The sequence below is a fragment of the Lupinus angustifolius genome, chromosome LG15 (genome assembly GCF_001865875.1).
Source record: "Lupinus angustifolius cultivar Tanjil chromosome LG15, LupAngTanjil_v1.0, whole genome shotgun sequence".
Lineage (NCBI taxonomy): Eukaryota > Viridiplantae > Streptophyta > Magnoliopsida > Fabales > Fabaceae > Lupinus > Lupinus angustifolius.
Genome location: NC_032023.1, coordinates 14,556,894 through 14,583,600, shown reverse-complemented (window position 1 = coordinate 14,583,600; position 26,707 = coordinate 14,556,894). Strand labels below are relative to the sequence as shown.

General features: G+C 34.9%; 1 protein-coding gene across 1 annotated transcript; it reads right to left on the bottom strand.

The window, feature by feature from the left end:
- On the bottom strand, positions 1-21,793 carry LOC109328431 (pantothenate kinase 2-like). The gene is made up of 22 exons (XM_019561896.1): positions 21,402-21,793; positions 20,654-20,866; positions 20,426-20,472; positions 19,839-19,955; positions 19,080-19,199; positions 18,877-18,971; positions 18,704-18,797; positions 18,417-18,548; positions 16,610-16,722; positions 16,325-16,517; positions 14,105-14,316; positions 13,648-13,692; positions 13,506-13,554; positions 13,064-13,146; positions 6,182-6,298; positions 5,264-5,327; positions 4,820-4,966; positions 4,572-4,724; positions 1,241-1,324; positions 571-765; positions 407-478; positions 1-191 (listed from the first exon to the last, which is right to left on the bottom strand). Exons 1-22 carry the CDS (start codon positions 21,751-21,753, stop codon positions 102-104), a joined length of 2,787 nt encoding a protein of 928 aa, XP_019417441.1. The 5' UTR covers positions 21,754-21,793; the 3' UTR covers positions 1-101.

Here is a 26,707-nt window from a genome sequence, read left to right as displayed (position 1 = left end):
CCAAAAAATTTGTTCAACACCAAGGTTGAATCCGAACATATTTTATTAGAAGTTTCATTTAGATTCCCCCTCCAAAGACTGAGTAAAATACATGGAAGCTTTCAACCTGCAGGCTCGTACTTGCAAATGCAGTCATATATGTTCCCTTTAACCAACTTGTCAGCCAATCTCTGATTTTTCACCATTGCAAGCTGCCAAAAATATTTACATGAGAAGAGAAGAGGGGCAAATGTGTCAAACCAATTACTTAAAGCTATGCAATTATGGAAGCATATATGTTGTCCCAAAAATTGTGCTACTCCAAATACCACACTGTGATTGATTAAAAAAAAAATACATATTTAAGTTAATAATTTACTAATTAAATATTTGACTGACCAATACAGCTACAAACAGATGACCTTACCTTCAAAGCATCACATTTAAAACGAGCATTAAGGTTGGTATGAAGAGCTCTACCCATCCCTTCCAAAATTATCTGCAGAAAAGAAAAAAGATTAATTAGAATAACAACTTTCTCCTTGATACCCTTAAATCCACAGTAATGCTTAAACAGAATGAGCATCCTACCAAATCTGCATCTTTTGCGGTAGCAGCCAGCTCAGAGCTGACCTGTCTTAGGTCTATACACGGACTACCGCATCCATTCTCGACAACCATCAACGGGACCGAAGATGAGTTTTCTTTTGAGCTGTCTGAGTTATTGATCATTGCATCCACAAGCAAGCCTCCAGCTTCAGCAGCTGTCCTTAGAATGTCACAGTGCTGTAAAACTAGAAAGTTAGTTCCACTGAACAGTACTATAGTCATAGTAAAATCAACAAATAGACAATTAGACATCGAACATAATATCAACGATAGTGGAAACTTCTATGATTCTTTCGTAACTTGAGCAATTTATTTGGATTTAAAAATAAACACAATTAAAGAGTTCGTTGCATGTAGAGAAGAAGGAAGAACTTGTTTGAAGATAAGGACCAGTGACACAGAAGGTGGCTGAAGCTTCCATTAAATGCATGACAGAAGGAAAGTTTGGTTTACATAACATAAATGCTTACAAAATTTATTTACAAGCATATTCTTCACCAAGACTAAGAAGGATGGTATTTTCTATCAAAGGTAACTAAAAGAGAATTGACTGAATGGTGGCTAGGACATTCAGATGAATTTATAAGGGGATCTCTGAACATTACAGATACTGCAAAGACCAACAAATAAGTGTACACAAAAATACACAAACCTTGGCAGCTTCAGCTACAATATCAGGAAGCTCCCTTGCAGTCACATCATTTAAAGCAGGAAGTGAGTTGGCAACCAGAACTACCTGCAAGAACAAGGCCATTATTATTCCAATATTGTATCGTTCATAGTAAATTTGTTGATCATTGTAAATGATGATGTTATATAAAAGACATAACACTAACCACTATTTACACTAATATTAGAATCCTAATTACTTAAGGAAACAAATTATAAAAGATAAGATAACATAATCCAAATACCCAGATATCTTCAAAGATACTTCTAATAAATTTAAGATATAATCATGATAGTATGATATATTCTCTTGATATCCAAATATCCTTTAGATATTCTTTATAAGATATTGTGAGATACTTTCATATATTCTAACACTCCCCCTAAAACTAAAGCACTGTTGTAAATGTTGGCATTATCTGCAATAACTATGGTGGAATGATAGCTACAATGAAGGTAGTGGGAACAGATGCCCTGAACCATTAACAACCGCAATCTTCAAATGCCATAAGGCAATCAAGCTTAACATTCTATGGCAGACTCTAATGTCATGCTTAACAACCATGAACAAAAGCAAACAACACTTAACTATTCATGGCAGAAGCTATCTCTGAGATTAATCACCATACACATAAGCAAACTAACAGGAACGACGGGTGCACAATAGGTAGCACCAAACAACAATGACTAAATTTGAGGATTGATCGTCAATAAGAAAGAACTACAAGCACCATCAACCAAAAAAGAATAATTCTTCAATGAAGAAGAACTGGAGAGCATCACCAACTAAAAACCTGAAACTAAAGTTGTTTAAATGGTGATCGGGATGACATCAAGAGCATAAGAACCTTGAGCAACACAAGGGCAAACAACAACTTGACCATAATAGATCCTCACCATATGAGATCTAAAACACTTTGACAGCTCAATATCCAACACTCCCCCTCAAGATGGAGCATACACTTCATATGCATTTAACTTGTCATGTATGGAAGAGAAAACCGATGACGCTTGTGATGAAGATGACGACATTGGATCCAAGAAGAATTGTGCAAATTGAAGCTTTAACAAAGTCGTCTACAAGCAAGAACTAAACCATAACATATCCAACACACTACATATTGAACTTCAGAATATGAACGATACAATATTGGAGCTAGAATATGAACGTCACACCACAAACAACAGTGCATGGTGTGCAAATAGATTGAGCAAATCAACAAATATTTGGGGTGCACCAAAACACAATGATGCATGCACCTTCAACTTCAAGAACCAAAACATGGAACATTTGGTGTGAAGACATCAAAAGGAACACTGAACCTGAGGATAGATCGCACGACATCCAAACAGCACCGGAAAACACCATGGAATTTGGCGCATGCCACCACAATCTCAGGAAAAATTGAATCTACACGCCCAAACCTGGAAGAACGGGGAGGAGGAGCTGCCGAGAACCAGACATGCACTGGTGTCAGTTAACATCAGGAAGGCAGCATGTAGGTGCCACACGCACTCACGTGCCGCTAGAAACTGAAACTTAATGCATGCGCGTGATGACAGATCCTACGACAGTGCCTTAAGATGAATTAGAGAGAGACTTTGATCACTGATTGGCTACAAACGGAGAGTATACATATATAGCAGTTGTAACCCTATATATAAATATTGGCAGCACTTAAAGCAGCTAGAAACCTGAAACAAAGACAATGGATCAACTAGGAAGCTCTAAATAAATAGATGAAAAAAAGGCGCCAATGGGCTGTGGATTTGTGGATCTGGTTTCTGATCATAGTTGATGTGAAAAACTGGACGATAAAAAAGACTACAACAAGGAACAAAACAGCTGGCTGTTAGAAATGAGGGGGGCTAGAAGGACAAAAAAAATAGTAGTTGAAACAAGGAAGTGGGATAACAACAATGACTAAGAACAACTTGGAAAGAAGGCGATAACTGGAAAATCACCCAGCAGAAGGATCACAAGCCGAATCTTCCGTCTATGTGGATACCATGGCTCTGATACCATGATGAAATTATAGGGTTTTAGGTAGAAGGAGGAAAAGGATTACACAAAATAGTAAGTTGTATTGATACTATTTGAATGATGATGTAATATAAAAGACATAACACTAACCCCTATTTATACTAATAGTAGAATCCTAATTACTTAAGGAAAGAAACCATAAAAGATAAGATAAAGCAATATCAATCCTAAGAGACTAAGATACTCTAAATAGATCTAAGATATAATCATGACAGTATGAGACATTCTCTCGATATCCAAATATTATCTATAAGATAATTTAAGATCCTGGGAGATGCTTTAATATATTCTAACAATTATCATGGGAGAACATAAAACTTATGGGCATTTTACAAAGTATAACCACCAAACTGACAAAGATCAATTCTTAGAGAATTAGAAGTAAGAAAGGATAGAAGTTAGTTTACGGTTTAGCTGTTGAGCTAATAACAAAAAGGCAGTTAAGGCCCAGCTGTTATGCTTAAGCTGTCATTCCTTGTGTAACTGTCATTCCATGTAAAACTAAATAAGGTCTCATTCTATTGAGGACGATTTGAGTTTTTCCTAATAAGACAATATAGATTCAGTCTTTCATTATCTCTCTACTTCTCTCCCGCGTTAGTTATATCTTTTTACATGATATCAGGCTAATCATGGCCACTGTTGATCTTGATTCTATGATGACCTTGCCATCTTCTGCTGTACTGCTTGACGCGGTTCCCTCTGCACTTGTCTTCCTCTTCTTTCCATGAAGCTGACAGAAGAGAACTTCTTGGTTTGGCAACATTTTATGATAGCCATACTCACTTTGAATCGTAAAATCGATTCATTTTAGGAACTAAAATTCCAAATAGGTTTCTCAGCAATCTCATCTATCGAATAAATCCAGCTTACTTATTAGATCTGATATATGATAAATGAAATCATAAAATTCTCACACAGGAGAAACCACAAAAATGATGTTAAATTTTACACTGCACCCAAAAAAACCAGAAATATGATGGAACAAAAATGATGGAAGGATTTAGGTAAGCAGAGCATATTTCACATTGGAAATCAGCTACCATTATATCTTGGAGATATTATGTGTCTCCTTTTTACCAAGGATACATGTATAACTGTATCCTTAGAAAACCAAGTTACCAAAACATTTACTAAAATTACTGTTAGTTGAAATTCATGTCAAATTATTTTAATTTTGAGGAGGGGAAGTGGGGAACACTTAAAACCAAAAGAAACGTATTCACATATAGCAATTTTAAATATCCTAACATACAGACAGTGAACTCACTTCTGTTCCACGGCGGAGGAGCTCCCTTGCCAGAGGAAGCATCCCTAGAACAATATCAGCACCAGAATTATCAACAAAAAGTAAAGCTCTTCTATGAGGGGGCATTTTCTTAGCCCCTAACATTCTCTCTTTGAAGGCATCAAAATCATCCACCTAGATCACAAAAGTTAGTTTAGTATTCAACTTTCGACAATGATGAATAAATTCAGAATCAAGTACCATCAATGAAAATGTTTCCGTCCACCTACTCGCCAAGGTCTCTGCATCTTATTGCGACTCATTCTGTAAATTTCAATAATAGTTCCTTTTTGATAGAGATCCACACATGCACGAGAACCCCAGTCAAAAATGTTTGCAGCAAGAACTCCTTCAATTAGAGTAAGAAGCCTAGTACTCTGAAACAAAGCAGGGATTCACATTACGAACGATATGATTAATGAGAAGCTAAGGTGGCTTAAACCCATTACACAACCAAGAGACTACATATTTGTTACATGAATAAGTCACCTTGGTATAGGCATTAAAGTATCTTATACAGTTTTACTTTTATTTATAAAAAAACTGATACATCAAACACATTTTCTTTAAGAATGAGTAACAAGTTAATTGCATAAACCAGCCAAAAGTACCACACATGTAAGTGAGTATTGACTCCTCCCAGCACATCAAATTCAGAGGATTATGGTAGTTACCTCGTCCATTCTGTCAAGCTCCATCAACAAGTCAGGTAAAACGGCAAGTGATGCCTCATTTTCCCTATTATACGTACCCACAAATGATAAAGTTATTAGAAGAACATATTTGTGAGGATGAGATAAATTTATGTTTACATTGTAAGCAGGAATTTCCTTTTGATATGAATGTTCTTAAATTAAAAACAACAGTTGTGGGAGCCTTCACTGAACAAGAAGGATGATGTCTTGTGAGCTATTGGTCACAGGTTCTAATCATAGCAATAGCCTGTCCGCTAAAGTGGTTAAGCGCAAGACTATATGCATATATGGTCCTTCCCTAAACCCGCACAATGGTAGGGGCCTCATGCACTAGGCTAGGCTACCATTCAATTTATTTTTAGATTCAAATTCTAAATCTAAAGCTGCATCTTTGTTCATGACATTAGATAAAATAGAAACATTAAAAGGAGATTTGTATTTCCAAATAGGCATCAAGAAGAAAATATCTATTGATATTATGAGAATGAGTAACCAAAAAATAGAAGTTACAAGGAAACATACAGAATGAGTCAAGAGCACAAATTTTCCCTTTATAATTACAATGAAACTTTTATATTGTACTCCCAGACACCCATTCAACAATGCAAATGGTTGAGCATGCATTTTGCATGTGACTTGGAAGGAGAAGAACATTAATCTTACTGCTTGAATAAAGCTACAACCTGTGACTACATTTTATAGGCTAAGACTGGCCCAATTAAGGAAATAAGTAAATATGTCAACAGTTTCAGTGAGCTACTATACAGCATTTTATGCTCACCACTAAACAACTTATGTTGTGCTAAGCCAATTTCTAGGTAAAGCTTGCACATGTATGAAAATGGTTCAAAATAAATTTCATATATTTAAATCTTTATAAATAAAAAACATAATTACCTCTGTTTTATACTTCTATAGACATCACCAAACTGGAATTCCCTCAAGCACTCTTCCCTCATTTCCAATAAATTCGCCAGGCCTAATTTCCCATATGAATTAGGCTCCTCCATCAACCTATTCAGTTGGTGTGGGAGTTGATTAGTGGAAAATGCTTGAGACAAGTAAAATTCATAAATATTAAGTTTTTATTAAAACCAACAAATACAGTGAGACCAGTAAAAGTAGAACAGTGGTCCAAAGGAATGAAACTCCAGAACTCTACGTTTCAATTAGACATAAATGCCACAATATGCATGAGGAAGAGAAACTGAGGCAAGTAATATTATCCCAGAATGAAAAATGCACCAAGACATTGGAAAGAAAAAATATGTTTCCCACAACCCCTGATGTTCTGACACACACCAGCATAATCCCAATGGCTCCCAAATATAAACACTTCAAAAAAGTTAAAAGATTCACAAGATTTAAGCTGTGATCTCATATTTTTTGAAGCTTCAAGTTCTGAAACCTGAGCACGTTGTGCTTCAGCTCCATACCCATTTATTGGAGGTTACACAAAAGTTGTAGCTCCACTTAAGCAAATATTTTTTATATCATCTTATGTTATTCATGATCTAGCAAAAGAAAGAGAGAGTATAGGCAAAATAAATAGGGAGTTCAGTTTTCGGGCTGAACAAAAGGGAAAGTTTCTTCACTCTTCTCTTGTAAGGAAAAGCACAATTGTTTGAATCTTTCAAGTTAGTGGGAGCTTGATGTGTGGAATTGGACCAAGTTTACTTGAAAAGTTGTCACCAAACCACTATAAACTTACATCGCTTACATTTTTTGGTTATCTATCAGTCATGAGTTGGAAATTTGTTTATAAACTCGTATCAGAATAATGTCCAACTCAACCCCAAAAGCTGCTCATGGGTGAGGGAAGTTTGAATCTTTCAAGTTAGTGGGAGCTTGATGTGTGGAATTGGACCAAGTTTACTTGAAAAGTTGTCACCAAACCACTATAAACTTACATCGCTTACATTTTTTGGTTATCTATCAGTCATGAGTTGGAAATTTGTTTATAAACTCGTATCAGAATAATGTCCAACTCAACCCCAAAAGCTGCTCATGGGTGAGGGAAGCCCAAGCCTTATAAGCACTTTTCGGTCATACTCCCATCTGATGTGGGACTACCTTAGCAACTTGAATGAAACTTCCAAAAGTACTAATGTCAGAGTTGTGCTCAAAAAACCAATTCAACTCCCCCCTGCTTGGTTCCTATTTTTCCATCAAGTACAATTTCCCTAGCTTATCATCTCAACACATAGGCCTTTCACTTTACACGCAAGGGTGACAGCTTAGAGGGATCAAAGTAGTCAAAGTTATGAGTTTAGCAATTTTGATGTGATCGTGTATATACACCAGACACAAGCAAGACACTTTTGTTCCAAAAGCAGAGTCATGCTCAGCAACTGAAGATGCTTCTCAAATTTATTTTTCATTTCTATGGATTACTTTCTCTAAAACCATGAAATAAGTGGCAGAGGAGTTTCACCCACTATAAATCAATAACAACCAAGCCTTAATCCTACTAGATGAGGTCAGCTACACGGATCAAACAACGTCATAATGCTCTAACACCAATCTTGTCCATTAACAAAGCAATGATCTCTAAAGTTTTCCTAATTGTTTTGCCTATGGTTTTTTTTGGTCTCCCTCTGCTTCTAGAAACTAAACCAACCTCCATTTACTCTGCATCTACCATCTTTTCTATAATAGGAGTTATCCCAACTTTCTCCCTAATGCATTTGTTCCTAATCTTTTCTAGTTTGTCCACTCATCCAATACAACATTCTCATCTCTGCTACATTGAGTTTATTCTCTTGTTGATATTTTACTATGCAACATTCAGTCGCATATTACGGGTCTTATAGTTTTGCAGTAAAATTTTCGCTTAAGCTTAAATGACACCTTTCTATCACATGAAATTAGGTGCATTCCACCATTTCATCCACCCGGCTTGAATCCTATGGTTTTCATCTCCCTCAATTTTTCCTTCGTGTTGTTTGATTAACCCAAGATACTAAAATATAGTGAATTGCGGTATGGCATGATCTCCAATCTTTACCTTTACAGTAGGGTTTGTCCACCTCTTGCTAAACTTACACTCCAAATACTCCATCTCACTCCGACTTATACAAGTCTAAGTTATAAAGGATGTCTCCACATTTCTATTTTCCTATTTAATTCCTCTTGATTCTCTAACTAGTTCCTCTTGATTCTCTAACTAGGATAATATCATCCACAAAAAGCACGCATTGTGGCACCGGTTCTTGGATATGCTCAATAAACCTATCCAAGACCAATGTAAATAGGTAGGGCCTCAATGTTGAAAATTGGTGCAATCCTATAGCAACAGGCCCATCTTGTGTTCTCATAGCTAATTCAATTGATTAAAGATAGTAAGCCAACAAAGATCAAATAATAAAAAATTCTTTAGCAACTAAGTTTGTATTAGGATAAGTGGATAGATAATGATGCTTCAATAATGATAGCAAGCCTGCAAAATAGGAATCTTATGTTACCTTGCCAAGTGGGCAGAAAATGCACGAGCAAAGGCGTCACCCTTTTTTTTTGCATCATCAGTTCCACCTTCACTTGCGATAGCCTATCATAATTACACGGGAATCACAATCATATACTGCCTATCAACTCGTCTAGGCATATATTATCGTATAGATCTGACAAAGTTTTATGTCTTGTGGCATATATTACTTCTAATAAAATTGAATATAGTACAGTCTAACAATAACCAAATAAGCCAAGGGTTCAACCCAGCCCATATAAGCTAAATGCATAACTATAATATTTTATAAGAGCAATTGCACTATTGGCTCCAACTGCTTGCCCAGAAAACGAAGTATAAATAATAAAATTTAACATCCATGAAATCCCAATCATTCAATAGATCTGAAGTTCACAGACGACGCAAAACTTAAGCATGGAAGCTAGGGGTTTCAAGATAACCTTGTCCATAAGATCTGGCAAGTTGTCTGACAAAATTTTGAGCCAATATCTACATCAGATGCAAAAAAATTGTTAGCTACATGAGAAATAAAAAAAAACTAAGAAGCCCTAATTGAGCATTAGTTAACAATAATTTTCTTACTCTAGTTCACTGGGATCTGAGAGATCAATTGTATTGGGTTCATACCTGTAGAGAAACAGTTTTATATTTGTTAAAAACTAAACAGGCCTGATATCAGTCAATAAAATTGGTATTATAAAACTGAACTTTGAAATAAGTAAAAAATAGTGTAGTGACTAGTAAGCAAGTAAACCACACTCAATAAATATAAAGAAAGCATGCCAGGTGAGAAAAGTGCCTTGTGGTTTACTATGAGTGAGAGGATCAAATCAGACCATTGGAGCTTACATGGATGATTAACACTAGAAATTACACAAGATTTATTTAACGCATACAGATATGCACACAGACACATAGCTTTCTATTGCCACATTCTTTGGCAATTCAAAAAACCAAAACATATTTAAAGCAAAGGCATCCCAATAAATGAAAAACTATTAATCTATTAACAGCCACAATATTCAGCAATCACGCTTACGTTTTTTTGTCTGCTAGTAACGGAAACACTTCCAAAGTTGGTACTAGATGGAGGACACCAACATTCAGAGCACTTGCATCAGACCGCAGAGAACTTCCTTTTGACAAAGGAACTTCAAAACCCCCAAGTCCAGTAGTTCCAGCAGCTGGAGTCATTGGGACAGGTGCAGTAATCTCAGTTCCCTTCTGTAAGAACTTATCCATCCATGAAATCTGCATTGAAAATCAGAGTGTAAATGAAATGTTGCTAGAATCTTGATTGAAACTTAATCTTATTAACCGAAGAATGGAGTCTTGCTCCTTACAACAGTGCAAGTACTCTGTACAACTGAAAGCAAGAAGTAGAGAAAAAGTCAAGAGTTTATCCGTTCAACCCAATTCACCTTGAATGTATTTATATCTTTTACCTCTCTCCCATCACACCACAACCATGATCCCCATTTACCTTCTTCCATCTGTCCCTTTTGTTAAACCCCCACTATGTCTCCTCTAACTGATTCCACCTGTGTCCCAAAGATGTAGCTCGGTAAGTAGAACTCCGGGACATAAGTGTGAGCACCTGGGTTCAAACCCTGGCCCTTGCACAATTTCCCCACCCCTGCCAAAAACTTTGCCTATGAAAAAAACTGATTACAGATCTGTTTTATTCTCATCACTAAGTGCAATTCCCTCCACCTACCCAGGACGCATAACTCATTTCTTCCTGTTGTAAGCATTGGTAAAGGAACTATCAAATACATAAAAAGTGTAACTTTCAAACAGATTGAGCTGCATCTGAGGGTAAGAAAAAGAACTTAACAAATAAAAGCAGATGGCATATTAAAGTTGGGAACCATCTAGAAGAATTGACAATAAATGAAAAAATGAGTGATCAAGAATTCGAAATTATGACTAAGCTTTAGCAGACCTTAATCACTTGATGAGTTAACCATATTTTTTGTAAGGTAAAACGTAACCACTGCTCCCTCTCCTTCTATGAGCTCCAATTAAAAGCTTTTCAATCTCTATAATTTTGATAGCTTATTTCATTTTAAAAAAAACCATAGCACAATAAACAGGTGCAAGTAAGAAGTACAACAAAACAAGACTCTAACTCATAACATTACAATAACAGTATTAACACAGGAAAGTGAAACAAGTAATCAAAGAAAAGAAATGCAAACCAAGGTAGTGCACCGACAGCATAAACAGCAACCAGTAGAATTTGCAGGGACTTATTCAATATTAGCATACACTTGTATTGAGAAGCTTTTTTACAAGTTCAATAGCAAACATTACAAACTTCCCATTTGACAACCTTTACTTCTTTTTCGTTTTATCATTTCATGCTTCATATAGTAGCTCTCTATTTTGGTTGTCAATTATTGCAATTAACTTCAGTATGATTACAGGCGATGACATGAAAAATTACTCCATAGAATTTCATTAGTGGAGTTACTATTTTAGAAATTTTATTATTGCAACATTTATATAAAAATTTGACACAGCAAGGTAGGACCTTCTTGATGGTGATGGAATTGATGCCCCATAAAAATCTTATTCTTATTAAGTAGATTCTCTATAACTATGAAGTTGAGCAAAAACATCTACAGATTACTAATTTTCGTTATTGAATTCACCCCGTTACCCCCTTTGCGTAATAGTTCACGCGTACCGATTTGCAGTACTTTTGTGTTTCGGGACGTTGACGAATTGAACCCAAATTGTTGCTTGCCACGAATGCCTGTGTTGTTGAGAGATGCAGTGCATGGTAGAGAAGAAGAAACCAACAAGGACGGTGTGGCTCTGTGCAAGGAGAGAAAATACCCTAAAAGTTCTATCAAAATGGACAGCCCAAGCCTTATAAGCACTTTTCGGTCATACTCCCATCTGATGTGGGACTACCTTAGCAACTTGAATGAAACTTCCAAAAGTACTAATGTCAGAGTTGTGCTCAAAAAACCAATTCAACTCCCCCCTGCTTGGTTCCTATTTTTCCATCAAGTACAATTTCCCTAGCTTATCATCTCAACACATAGGCCTTTCACTTTACACGCAAGGGTGACAGCTTAGAGGGATCAAAGTAGTCAAAGTTATGAGTTTAGCAATTTTGATGTGATCGTGTATATACACCAGACACAAGCAAGACACTTTTGTTCCAAAAGCAGAGTCATGCTCAGCAACTGAAGATGCTTCTCAAATTTATTTTTCATTTCTATGGATTACTTTCTCTAAAACCATGAAATAAGTGGCAGAGGAGTTTCACCCACTATAAATCAATAACAACCAAGCCTTAATCCTACTAGATGAGGTCAGCTACACGGATCAAACAACGTCATAATGCTCTAACACCAATCTTGTCCATTAACAAAGCAATGATCTCTAAAGTTTTCCTAATTGTTTTGCCTATGGTTTTTTTTGGTCTCCCTCTGCTTCTAGAAACTAAACCAACCTCCATTTACTCTGCATCTACCATCTTTTCTATAATAGGAGTTATCCCAACTTTCTCCCTAATGCATTTGTTCCTAATCTTTTCTAGTTTGTCCACTCATCCAATACAACATTCTCATCTCTGCTACATTGAGTTTATTCTCTTGTTGATATTTTACTATGCAACATTCAGTCGCATATTACGGGTCTTATAGTTTTGCAGTAAAATTTTCGCTTAAGCTTAAATGACACCTTTCTATCACATGAAATTAGGTGCATTCCACCATTTCATCCACCCGGCTTGAATCCTATGGTTTTCATCTCCCTCAATTTTTCCTTCGTGTTGTTTGATTAACCCAAGATACTAAAATATAGTGAATTGCGGTATGGCATGATCTCCAATCTTTACCTTTACAGTAGGGTTTGTCCACCTCTTGCTAAACTTACACTCCAAATACTCCATCTCACTCCGACTTATACAAGTCTAAGTTATAAAGGATGTCTCCACATTTCTATTTTCCTATTTAATTCCTCTTGATTCTCTAACTAGTTCCTCTTGATTCTCTAACTAGGATAATATCATCCACAAAAAGCACGCATTGTGGCACCGGTTCTTGGATATGCTCAATAAACCTATCCAAGACCAATGTAAATAGGTAGGGCCTCAATGTTGAAAATTGGTGCAATCCTATAGCAACAGGCCCATCTTGTGTTCTCATAGCTAATTCAATTGATTAAAGATAGTAAGCCAACAAAGATCAAATAATAAAAAATTCTTTAGCAACTAAGTTTGTATTAGGATAAGTGGATAGATAATGATGCTTCAATAATGATAGCAAGCCTGCAAAATAGGAATCTTATGTTACCTTGCCAAGTGGGCAGAAAATGCACGAGCAAAGGCGTCACCCTTTTTTTTTGCATCATCAGTTCCACCTTCACTTGCGATAGCCTATCATAATTACACGGGAATCACAATCATATACTGCCTATCAACTCGTCTAGGCATATATTATCGTATAGATCTGACAAAGTTTTATGTCTTGTGGCATATATTACTTCTAATAAAATTGAATATAGTACAGTCTAACAATAACCAAATAAGCCAAGGGTTCAACCCAGCCCATATAAGCTAAATGCATAACTATAATATTTTATAAGAGCAATTGCACTATTGGCTCCAACTGCTTGCCCAGAAAACGAAGTATAAATAATAAAATTTAACATCCATGAAATCCCAATCATTCAATAGATCTGAAGTTCACAGACGACGCAAAACTTAAGCATGGAAGCTAGGGGTTTCAAGATAACCTTGTCCATAAGATCTGGCAAGTTGTCTGACAAAATTTTGAGCCAATATCTACATCAGATGCAAAAAAATTGTTAGCTACATGAGAAATAAAAAAAAACTAAGAAGCCCTAATTGAGCATTAGTTAACAATAATTTTCTTACTCTAGTTCACTGGGATCTGAGAGATCAATTGTATTGGGTTCATACCTGTAGAGAAACAGTTTTATATTTGTTAAAAACTAAACAGGCCTGATATCAGTCAATAAAATTGGTATTATAAAACTGAACTTTGAAATAAGTAAAAAATAGTGTAGTGACTAGTAAGCAAGTAAACCACACTCAATAAATATAAAGAAAGCATGCCAGGTGAGAAAAGTGCCTTGTGGTTTACTATGAGTGAGAGGATCAAATCAGACCATTGGAGCTTACATGGATGATTAACACTAGAAATTACACAAGATTTATTTAACGCATACAGATATGCACACAGACACATAGCTTTCTATTGCCACATTCTTTGGCAATTCAAAAAACCAAAACATATTTAAAGCAAAGGCATCCCAATAAATGAAAAACTATTAATCTATTAACAGCCACAATATTCAGCAATCACGCTTACGTTTTTTTGTCTGCTAGTAACGGAAACACTTCCAAAGTTGGTACTAGATGGAGGACACCAACATTCAGAGCACTTGCATCAGACCGCAGAGAACTTCCTTTTGACAAAGGAACTTCAAAACCCCCAAGTCCAGTAGTTCCAGCAGCTGGAGTCATTGGGACAGGTGCAGTAATCTCAGTTCCCTTCTGTAAGAACTTATCCATCCATGAAATCTGCATTGAAAATCAGAGTGTAAATGAAATGTTGCTAGAATCTTGATTGAAACTTAATCTTATTAACCGAAGAATGGAGTCTTGCTCCTTACAACAGTGCAAGTACTCTGTACAACTGAAAGCAAGAAGTAGAGAAAAAGTCAAGAGTTTATCCGTTCAACCCAATTCACCTTGAATGTATTTATATCTTTTACCTCTCTCCCATCACACCACAACCATGATCCCCATTTACCTTCTTCCATCTGTCCCTTTTGTTAAACCCCCACTATGTCTCCTCTAACTGATTCCACCTGTGTCCCAAAGATGTAGCTCGGTAAGTAGAACTCCGGGACATAAGTGTGAGCACCTGGGTTCAAACCCTGGCCCTTGCACAATTTCCCCACCCCTGCCAAAAACTTTGCCTATGAAAAAAACTGATTACAGATCTGTTTTATTCTCATCACTAAGTGCAATTCCCTCCACCTACCCAGGACGCATAACTCATTTCTTCCTGTTGTAAGCATTGGTAAAGGAACTATCAAATACATAAAAAGTGTAACTTTCAAACAGATTGAGCTGCATCTGAGGGTAAGAAAAAGAACTTAACAAATAAAAGCAGATGGCATATTAAAGTTGGGAACCATCTAGAAGAATTGACAATAAATGAAAAAATGAGTGATCAAGAATTCGAAATTATGACTAAGCTTTAGCAGACCTTAATCACTTGATGAGTTAACCATATTTTTTGTAAGGTAAAACGTAACCACTGCTCCCTCTCCTTCTATGAGCTCCAATTAAAAGCTTTTCAATCTCTATAATTTTGATAGCTTATTTCATTTTAAAAAAAACCATAGCACAATAAACAGGTGCAAGTAAGAAGTACAACAAAACAAGACTCTAACTCATAACATTACAATAACAGTATTAACACAGGAAAGTGAAACAAGTAATCAAAGAAAAGAAATGCAAACCAAGGTAGTGCACCGACAGCATAAACAGCAACCAGTAGAATTTGCAGGGACTTATTCAATATTAGCATACACTTGTATTGAGAAGCTTTTTTACAAGTTCAATAGCAAACATTACAAACTTCCCATTTGACAACCTTTACTTCTTTTTCGTTTTATCATTTCATGCTTCATATAGTAGCTCTCTATTTTGGTTGTCAATTATTGCAATTAACTTCAGTATGATTACAGGCGATGACATGAAAAATTACTCCATAGAATTTCATTAGTGGAGTTACTATTTTAGAAATTTTATTATTGCAACATTTATATAAAAATTTGACACAGCAAGGTAGGACCTTCTTGATGGTGATGGAATTGATGCCCCATAAAAATCTTATTCTTATTAAGTAGATTCTCTATAACTATGAAGTTGAGCAAAAACATCTACAGATTACTAATTTTCGTTATTGAATTCACCCCGTTACCCCCTTTGCGTAATAGTTCACGCGTACCGATTTGCAGTACTTTTGTGTTTCGGGACGTTGACGAATTGAACCCAAATTGTTGCTTGCCACGAATGCCTGTGTTGTTGAGAGATGCAGTGCATGGTAGAGAAGAAGAAACCAACAAGGACGGTGTGGCTCTGTGCAAGGAGAGAAAATACCCTAAAAGTTCTATCAAAATGGACAGTTTAGTACTTAAGTTTTAGAAAAACACTTGGGTTGACAAATTTAGCTCAACAGTGGCTTTGTTTTATAGCATTTTTTATAATAAACTTATTGCCTAACTTTCATACGAAACTTATTATAAAAAAACAGATGCGTAAACTGGGCCACCCTTTCAAATTTTATTGCACAACTGTATTTAAATTAGTCAAATATGCACTTACGGCATACTTAAACCTTTAGTAAATTGGCCTGTTTAAGATTTAGATTGAAGAAAACAATAAAATAAATACATATGATAAAACAACAACAATAGTAGTAGTAGTAGAGTATAAAGTACCAAGTAGCTAGGATGCATTGATATCAACCAAGCAACCAGCAAAAGTCAGATATTTTCTAATTCATATCACTTACCTTCTCATTCAAATCTCCAAGTGGTGGGCCATGTATTTTGCCTCCTGTATATGGGGCACCTATTGGGAACCTTTCAACCAAGTGATGAACCATGAGGTCATCTAAACCATGCTTTTCATAGCTCATAAATGCACCTAAAGCCCCTAGAAATCCCTCATGTCGCAAGAACGTCGCTTGTGCTTCCCCTTTTGACCTATATGAAAAATGATATAAATTGCAAGACAACATAGATTCAATTTAAATAAAAGGAAAAAAATCCAGCTAGGTGAAGTCATTAGTATGCACCAGAAGTGAACTGCAAAAGAAATAGTATCCATGGTATAGGCATGACCCCTTATAAAAAATCCTCCGAAAAAGATACGCTTCAACCCAAATCGCAATGCATTCAAGTAAGCTATCTACACAAAAGAGATGAAAATAAAACAAGAGTGGTCAAGTACCTGCTGAAGAACAGACAATAGAATAGAACACGAAAATCACTAAGGGAAGGTTCCTCATAATGCTACAAAGTATCACCCAGAACCAGAAATGGCTTCACCAATCGTCTTCACAGATTACAAGTTTCTCTATATTTTACTTAAGTGGCATTAGGATTAAAGGAAACTGTTTTTGGAAAGTCTTTATAAGGAAAACATTAAATTTAAAATTCAACCTGTTATACTTAGATCTCAAAATAAAGGTTCACAAATTGCTAAAGAACTAGTATGAACTTTTGTCAACATAAATCGAATAACCAAATTATAACCAACGTGAATTTTGCAAATGTTTGTAGAAAAGCTTATATAGAAAGAAAATAATTATTCACTTATATATATGTTTGAGAGTTAGTCCTTGATATGGTATAAGAGCCTACAACCAAGAAGGGAAATGTTCAATTCAGGCTGCTTCCAATTTTCTAAAAAAACAAGAATTTGGCACAAGGAATATGTTGGGTTTATTCAAGTGTGAAGACCCACATTGGATGTGCGGGGAGGAGTGCAAGGGTTTATAAGTAGGAAAGACCCATGAAACTAATGCCTTAAGGTTTTGGTTCAAGACGTGGTGTCTCACTTGTGACTCTTCACTCTTCCCATACCCATGTAACAATGGAACTCCCCGGTGCTTGGAGGCTCCCTGGTCGCAGTCTGGTCCAACAAGTGGTATCAGAGCCGATGGTTCGGCTGGGACATGGTGGATAATCACACTTGAGGGGGAGATTGTTGGGTTTATTCAAGTGTGAAGTCCCACATTGGATGTGTGGGGAGGAGTGCAAGGGTTTATAAGAAGGAAAGACCCATGGAACTAATGCCTTAAGGTTGAGTGTGGTACTCACACTTGAGGGGGAGATTGTTGGGTTTATTCAAGTGTGAAGTCCAAGATCCAGTGTCTCACTTGTGACTCTTCACTCTTCCCATACCCATGTAACAATGGAACTCCCCGGTCGCAGTCTAGGTCCAACAGAATAGTGGGCCCATGCGTTGTACACATTTCAAGCCCAAAGGGCTCTAGCCTGAAGGGGCATGTTAGAGATGTAAAATCATTTGTGTGCCTCAAACTCCTTTTGGTTATGAGAGTTGGTTATGAAAGTTGGTCCCTGGTATGGTAATAGAACCTCTAACCAATTGCTCAATAGTACTATTCTTGCCATTCCCATTCTTTAAAATAAAAAAACTGGATTCAGCACAAGGTAGAGCGGGGGACGACGCATTTTTCATGTTTGAATGACAGAGGGTTCTAGCGTCACCATGTTTGGGGGCATGTTCGAGATATAAAGCCATAGGGTGGAGGGCTACACATTGCCCATGTTTGAAGGTCAGAGGGCTCTAGTGTCACCTCGTTTGGGGGCATGTCAGAGATATAAAGCCATAGGTGAGCCACCATGGCTCCACCTAACACATAAGTGAAATTTGACAGGACTAAAATAAAAAAACACTGTATTCCTACATGCCTAATTTACGTCTCTCGAGAGATATCAAACGAGTTGAATAACATGATAAGCTGAATGAAACAGTTTAAATTTTAATCAATAATATGTTCAAGATCTGCATTACTGCATACATTTGGCAGCTTACATTTATGAACAAAAAAGGATAACTAATAATTGTCAGCTCACTTGACCAATATTGTACGAAATCATCCGGAGAAGAGAGAGTGATATGTCTTCAGGTCTGTAGTCTGCAAGCTCCTTTTTCTCTAATATAGTTTTGCCGAAACTTGAAGCAATAGTAGACACTGATAGACCAATCTAGAATTATTTAACACGAGGGAATACTCAGTCATGTTGATTGATAATAAATATATATATCAAAGGATTCATATCTATATAAAGTTATTTCAAAATTATTATTTCCTTATAGGGTGATAATTTATATGGCAATAAGATCAACATAAAAAAATCACCTTAGAATAGTCCAAACCACCATAAATGTCCCCAACAAGCATATCAATATTACTATTATCTCCTTTCTGACTCAGCTCAAGCAACTCATCAAAGCTGGAAATTCATTTCAACAAAACCTTGTCAATATTCAAATATAGCAATAAATCAAAATAATGAGTCAAATGAAATTGACCTCTTGCACTTTGTTAACAATCTCCCCAAACCCCAGTAAGTACCACCACCAACATTTGTCCCACTAACCCTTTCGAATTTTCCTTCCCCGTCAACCTAGTCAAAAATAAATTATAAGTGAAGACTAGAACCTGTTAGCCTTCATGAAGCAGAATCCAAAGAAATTAGAAGTTTAATAAAATTACGAAACAAAATAAAATGTACCTTGATCATACTAACACCAGATCCAATATTAACTAGAAGATAAGGGAACAAATCATTAGGGTCAATTTGAACAAACTCTTTCTGGCCCTCCATGTGTGTGAAAGCTTCATGACGAATTGCCTAATAAAGCGTGGCAAATTTTAATAAAAAATCATTGATTGTTAAGAAGAAAAACTATAGATAGATTAGCAAGAATGAATTAATAGCATAGAACATACCCTTCCCATATTCCAAAGTCCAAACAAAATGATGTTTTATTATAACAGAAAAGGGTTAACATAGTTCTCAATCATATCATGGTTAGTACTTAATAGCAAGAAACGTGTGATGTCAAGAAGGAAAACATAGAAAAGAGCAAAAGCCAGTTATGGTATGTTAACATATAAAACTATATTAAAGCATAGTCCTCCGAGCAATTTGCGAATGAATGGAGCATAAATGAGAATGTAAAAACTCCATATATAACGGCTGACCAGTCTTGCCAATTAATTGGCTCTTTATCTTCTGAAACAAGGGGAGAAAACAATAATCTTATTCAAAGAAGCAAAGCTAGACAGACAGCTTATTCCTTCTATTTTTGTTTGAGCAAGCAAGGAGTACCTATTCATATTTATGATAACTATCACATAACAAAATTTTGATAATGCGTAATGCAAAGATTCATATACATATTTCAACTCAAAAGACACATTACATCCTCCCTATCAAGCTGACTTAAATAAATTGCAAGCAAAACAGACAATTCAGGACAGGGGCCACCTTTAGCAAGAAATTTGCACCTGCCACAAGACAATCCATTTCATCTTCTTTGTCAAGACTGACCCCGAGTCTTTCTTTGAAAAGATCAGCATACTTGTATGCTCCACCACCAGTAGCCTTTGTCACACAAAAAATGCATTAGGTTAGTACATCAACAGCATCAACACAAAAGCTAAGCAGTGAAGTACTACAAAATTGCCTGTACACACCTTTCTAAAACAAATATTGTTCCAGATAACAACACCAACAACGTGAAATAAATTGAAAGATAAAAAATTTGAGTTTTTATTTTGATTTGTTCAAGCAATTTTACGATTATAGGCACTCCCTGAAATGGTAACTCTGGGATTTGAACCCCTAACATTGCAGATGACATTGTAATTAGTAGGCGTCCACTGCCACTCGTTTATCATTTTTGCAATAACTACTTGTACATGTTATAAGTCTTAACAAATTATAGTCTCATGCACACAAATGAAAAAAAAAAGTATAATTGATAATCTAAAGATATGATATAATCAAAAAAGGAAAAAGGTAATACAATTAAGCTTTGAATAAGCCAAAAAAAAAGACATACTCAAAGTTACCTTAATTATGGCATTCTGGTCAGCATCAGTATAATGTGATTCCAGACCTATGAGAATTAATTCATTAAGGGGTAATAATGTACGGAAAATCGTTAGAAATATTGAATTAGTTGAATGGGCATGTAGGATCAACAAAATTATAAAATGATATTGACTGTGCAGTACTATTTCAAGCAATCAAATGTGGTAGAAATAAGACTGATAAAAGTAAAGTGAACATGACCATACCACCACAATGAAGCTGCTTTGAAGATAAGAAATCTAAGCACTCGTTAATCTTTCCTGTCTCAAATTTCACAAAGTGAAGCCTCCCGCCAAGAATAGGGTAGCTTCTCCTGTTACTGTTAGAAAGTCCCAGTCGCTCCTTCACACTTCTCTTCCTTTTATCATTGGCTGATTGGTCCTCATGCCTTGAAAAGTACACCAACTTTATCAGAGATCCTGCCCATAAAATTGAATAAGATTATGTTTCAAACATACTCCACATGCTACCAACCCTTTTTCCTAAACCTTAATTAAATTAACCTAGAACTCACCAATCATACATCAATGAATATAAAACCAACTGTGAAAAGATCAGAAAGAAAGAAAAAAAGCAAAACTGCTATATGTACTGTCAAGAGAAAATCCAGAACAAAGGGACATAACCATGCCTAAAAGAATGGTACAAACAAGAGAAAAAAAGAGAGAACTAAGAATCTTTTTAGGTTGACAACGATAAGTTCCTCAAAAGATGGCAACTATTTTATATACATTTCATATTTCAAATGCTGCTTTATGGCAGAGACTAAGCAGAAAATGCAAAATTAACTCTAACCTGCCCAAAAAAATAAAGAATGCACAACAAAACCATTTACCAAAAGAAAGAGTGAAATTAAAGAAAGGTCATAAAACATAAGGACACCCAATTTTCAAAAATCACCAATAAGCATTTCAACATGAATTTTAACAATAAAAGCAATCATGATTATGATACCTCCAATGTCAAGAGCCAAGTGAGATAAATCATCAGATTGATTAGGCAACAAAATGGTTGGATCTTTTTCTTCTGAATTCCCTTGAATTTCAGCTTTGCTAACATCAAGTTGAGGCCTAGAACAGGACCTATGGATAGAAGAATTCCCTGATGGTGGAGCCATGTCTCTTTCCCCTTGACCACTCTGACCCTCTTCTTCTTTCTCCTTGACCAAGGTACTATTATTATTATTATTACTATTATGATTATGATGTTTATCTTCGTTACTTTTGTAATTATCCTCACTCTTTTCTTTTTGGTTAATTCCAATAAAAAATTGTTTGTGATCCTCTTCTTCAACCAATTCAGCCATATTTATATGATATAATCCACACTGTAACAAACAACAACCAAAAATATTTTTTTTATCGATACATAAATATAAATAGAGTATAATATATTTGCATCGTCACCGTAAAGATGTATATAGCGCTAGTCCATTTGTAATAGTTTTTGAAGAGTCAATGATGGACGGACAGTGTATAAAACTTTTACATTAGTGCATACATTTTTTTTTCTAATGTAAATATACTAATATATAGTGGTAATATCTATGCACTATTGTGTGTGTGCAAAGTAATTAAATATGAATAGTAAATAATGCATGGTGTAAAAAACTCTTACAGCATGAATGCATATTTTTTTGTCATGTATAATATGGATCAATGGCGGATCTTGATCAAGATTTTAGGAGGGACAACAAACTTTAGTTACAAATACTCAGTAACGAAAAATATAAAGATGCATACATTTAGATTATAACTAAAATATTCAGTTATTTCATTTTCAGTATAAATCATTATGTTGTCTGCAATGAATTCATCTTCTATCTTCCTACCTAATTTTGTTGGGTTATCTTTGTTGTTGAAAATGATATTTATGTTAGCTGAACCACAGTAGTTAAGCTAAGACGAATAATTTGATAAAACAATGTAGGACTAACGACATATTGTAGACAGTTTTTCAAACTTGAATGACTAATGACACCAAGAATAAAATGTTGAAATTGACATATCAAACTAATCTTTTCTTGCTCATCAAATCCATAACATATAATTGTTGGATAAAAATACATATATTATCAATATCAAATGACTTATAAGAACTCTTAGGATATATATATATATATATAATACATACATAATTTATTCATTAAGTGTAAAGTAATTTCGAACTCACATGAAGACATATTATTATAAGCAACATCAGGATCTACATGTGTAAGAGTGTATAATTTTTAGAATGACACACAAGTTGAACCATATTTATTTATCAAACTTCAAATTAAAGAAATATGTGAGCTCTAATTAGTATCTCCATAAATATGTCATTTGGGTGTAGGTAAATGGAGTACATGTGTTTTTCCAAAAATTGTGTCACTCTATGTGTTACTTGCTATGATTGGTTGAAAAAATGTATTTTATAATTTATAAGTTTATTAATTAAGTATTTTGATGATCAATCATGACAAATAACACATGAAGCGACACATTTTATTGAACAACAAATATCTTCAAATAGGAAAAAATTTAAGGGGGCAGCTGCCCCCACCTGCCCCTATAATCCTCCGCCACTGATATGGATCATTGAATAATAAATCATTAACATGGAACATAAGTTGTATAAATAAAAAACAAATTGGATTATTTTAAAGTTACTGTTCATCCTAGCCACCAAATTTAGATATTTCCCTCTTAACATTACTAAAATTATAAAATTAATGAAACTTAATGATTCAAAATTCCACAGATTGGGAGTGGAAAATGAGAGGTTGATATTGAATGCATGTAGTGTACCGAGGAAACGGGTATTGAATTCAATGAAGTGATTTCTTTTTAATGCTATTACATCAAAAAAATTGTATAACCAAGGTATCACTTAGGAATGAATTCTCGAACCTTTCGAATATGTTACAACGAGTTTCGCTCACATGAACTTTTCATTTTTTGGCTTTTCAGTATGGTCTTATAACACTATACAACACATTGTTGGTATTGTAACAAAATTTACAGTTACATTTGAAAGGATGAGAAATCATGAACCACCTCGTCATGAACCAAAAAAGGGAAAGGAGTTTGAGATATAATAATAATAATAATAATAATAATAATAATAATAATAATAATAATAATAATAATAATAATAATAATAATAATAATAATAATAATAATAATAATAATAATAATAATAATAATAATAATAATAATAATAATAATAATAATAATAATAATAATAATAATAATAATAATAATAATAATAATAATAATAATAATAATAATAATAATAATAATAATAATAATAATAATAATAATAATAATAATAAAAAATGAATGATTAGTAAAAAAGTGAAAAGGAGAAGAGAAAATGTATAATATATATAAGAATAAATAAAGTGGTGAATTAATGATAGACATGATTATAATACCTTTGAGGAGTGTGAGAAGAGAGAGAGAGCAAAGGAGTGAGTAGATGCAAATTTTTGTGGGGTGATAACTGATGTAGTTGTTGACAAAGGCAAACATGTACCCACTTTCTTTGAGTTGGAAGTATAATATAATTAAGATAAATATTTATTTTCGTATCTCAATTTTTATATATGTATTAATCTAGTTCCTAAAAATTTAAAATAATCCCAAAAATATAAATAAAATTAATTAGTTTTAGCATTTTTATACCCTATAGAAACTTTTTTCACTCACCTTCATTATTTTTATTAGTAGTTTAAGTTTGTACTTTTTCTAAGATTACATTGTTACACACATAATTTTGTAAAAATCAAAGTGGGTATTAGTTCTATAATTAATATGTGCAATTAGATCATTTTATTTTAATGTTTAGGATTTAAAGATAATGGATATGATATAATGTGATTATTGATTGGTGTTGTAAGACCGGTTTGTGTGGCGCGTGCACTTGCGCGTATGTTTACATATATATCAACACATAAAAATGGAAATGAATGTAATCTTAATCAAATACAAAGTAGATCCAGAGTGAAAAGCATAAAAAGATATATGCAAATCATTATCAAAAACTTCAAACGGAATATGATCATGTATATCTTAAAACATATATGTAACATTATATATATAAACTTTCACACACTAACATAGTAGAGTATATATAATTTTAAGTATTAACCATAACCATTATATATATATATATATATACCAGACATAAACCTCAAGTTGGAAACAATCACATATGTATATATGTATATTTTAATTCTCAATATATACAAAGTCGAGAATTCCATATTGTATATGTATAAAGAAAAAATACATCATAACACATATATACCTTATACATATACTTAAACAATTGCAAAAACTATGAAGTAATAAAAGTCAATGTGCAACATTAAGACATTAGTGCACATATAGTATACATATTACATAACAGCGTCATAAAATTTAATGTAATGTTCATGTACAGATCTGAATATATACTTCAACACATGTTGCAATGATTCATAATACAAATTACTCATAATTTATATCAGCAGAAGCGAATAAAAGTTATTCTCATTATTCCTAAATACTCAATTTTCATATCAATAGCGGAAGCATAAAAATCCCCAAATTTAAAAAATTATGGTTCATAAAAAATTGGGGGAAAACATCTTTAATGGAGAACCATAAAATTCAGAACCTAAATGCACTGATAACACTTGTTAGATATTTCCTGATGATTGGTGAAATATCAATCCTAGAATCTCGAATATCATAATTCTCACACATAATATAAAACAAGGATACAAAGTCGTACATGAATCCATGTTCTTTGATCTACTCATTTGATATACCTTTTGAGAGAGTTTTGGTATGATGGTCTTCCTCAACCAAATCCTTAATTCCTTTTGGGACCTTCGTTTTCTCTCTGATGGGGAGAGGTGAAAACTATTTGTGATTTGGTGTCTTGATGATCATAACCTTCTTTATGTGTTAACTTATAAGGTTCTCATTATCCCCTATGGGTTAACCTGATGGGTATCCACCCATTAAGCCCATGTCCGTTATCAGCTTTTAGAAATCTAAGGGGTGCCAGTAATTAGATCACTTATAATGTAACCCCGGAAATAAATAGTTGATATTATTATTAGAACATACTCAATATGATGACCACAACGACTTGCCAACCAAGTCACATGGATATGCACCATATGCTCACACCAACAACACCCAAGGCTCATCCCATGCTCCAGCACGAGCCACTGGCTCAACCAGCTCGGTCAGAGTCCTATGCACCATGACGCATCAGGTTGAGGCCCTTGACCGAAACAGAGTAGCTTAGTCCACGCCAAGCACCAGGCATAGTCCCCTCGGTCAGAATGCTTGAGTCAGTCAGGATGCTCGAGTCAAGCGCACATCCCTCCGTCAGACTGACGCACCAGACTTGCTTAGGATGATACGTTACACGGTCTGGGCGCATCAACAATACACGGTCAGGCTCACAACTCTAACTAGCCTTGGCGCACAACAATACACGGTCAAGCTTATGGCCCTGACTAACCTTGGCGCACCAGATTCCTACCTAGGCCACAAAGCATGTTCGGTCAGAATTTATGCACATGGGCAATTAATTGGCACGTGTGTTTTATATGGGCACATTTTGTATATTCTAGAAGATGCTTCACCCTATGTTAGTTAGGCAAGCTTGTTAGTTAGTAGTTGGGATTTTCCCTTCTTTTGATCAGGTTGCTTCTGTTACAAGCAACAATGTTTTCCTATATATAAGAAAGCAATTAGCTATGTAAAAATAAATCACAAATACATAAAATCATGAGGTATATTGAGTCCAAATTTCGCAATATGGTATCAGAGCCTTCTCTATGAAGGCTCTGTTTACCCAAGTTGCAGAAAGATTCTATTTCACACCTCATCCAAAGAAGACCTAGCCAAGGATTCAGGCAAAACAAGAAAAGAAGCCAAGAATTGATTGGCAATGGAGCACGAAAGAAACACGCTAACCACTTTGAGCACTAGTGAAGTGCAGAGCCCATATTTCCTCCATCCAGGAGAGAACCCAGGGGTTGTGTTGGTCACGCCACCACTAGAAGGAACAAATTATCACTCATGGATGAGATCCATGAGGAGAGCTCCAAAGACTAAGAACAAGCTGAAGTTTATTGATGGCTCACACCTCCATCACAATCATCTTTGGAGTATTACATGTGGGATAGATGCAACAACATGGTCATATCATGGATCACAAGATCCCTCTCACTAGAGATTGCACAAAGTACCATGTACATTGAAAGTGCACAA

Bases quoted from the DNA above. Each gene is read 5' to 3' on its own strand.
- LOC109328431 (XM_019561896.1), bottom strand. From the start codon at position 21,753: ATGGCTGAATTGGTTGAAGAAGAGGATCACAAACAATTTTTTATTGGA. The intron at 18,972-19,079 runs GTACATTTTATT...ATTTTTGACTAG, and splicing joins CTGGTGTTAGTATGATCAAG to GTTGACGGGGAAGGAAAATT. The intron at 4,967-5,263 runs GTAACTACCATA...GCTTTGTTTCAG, and splicing joins AGCTTGACAGAATGGACGAG to AGTACTAGGCTTCTTACTCT.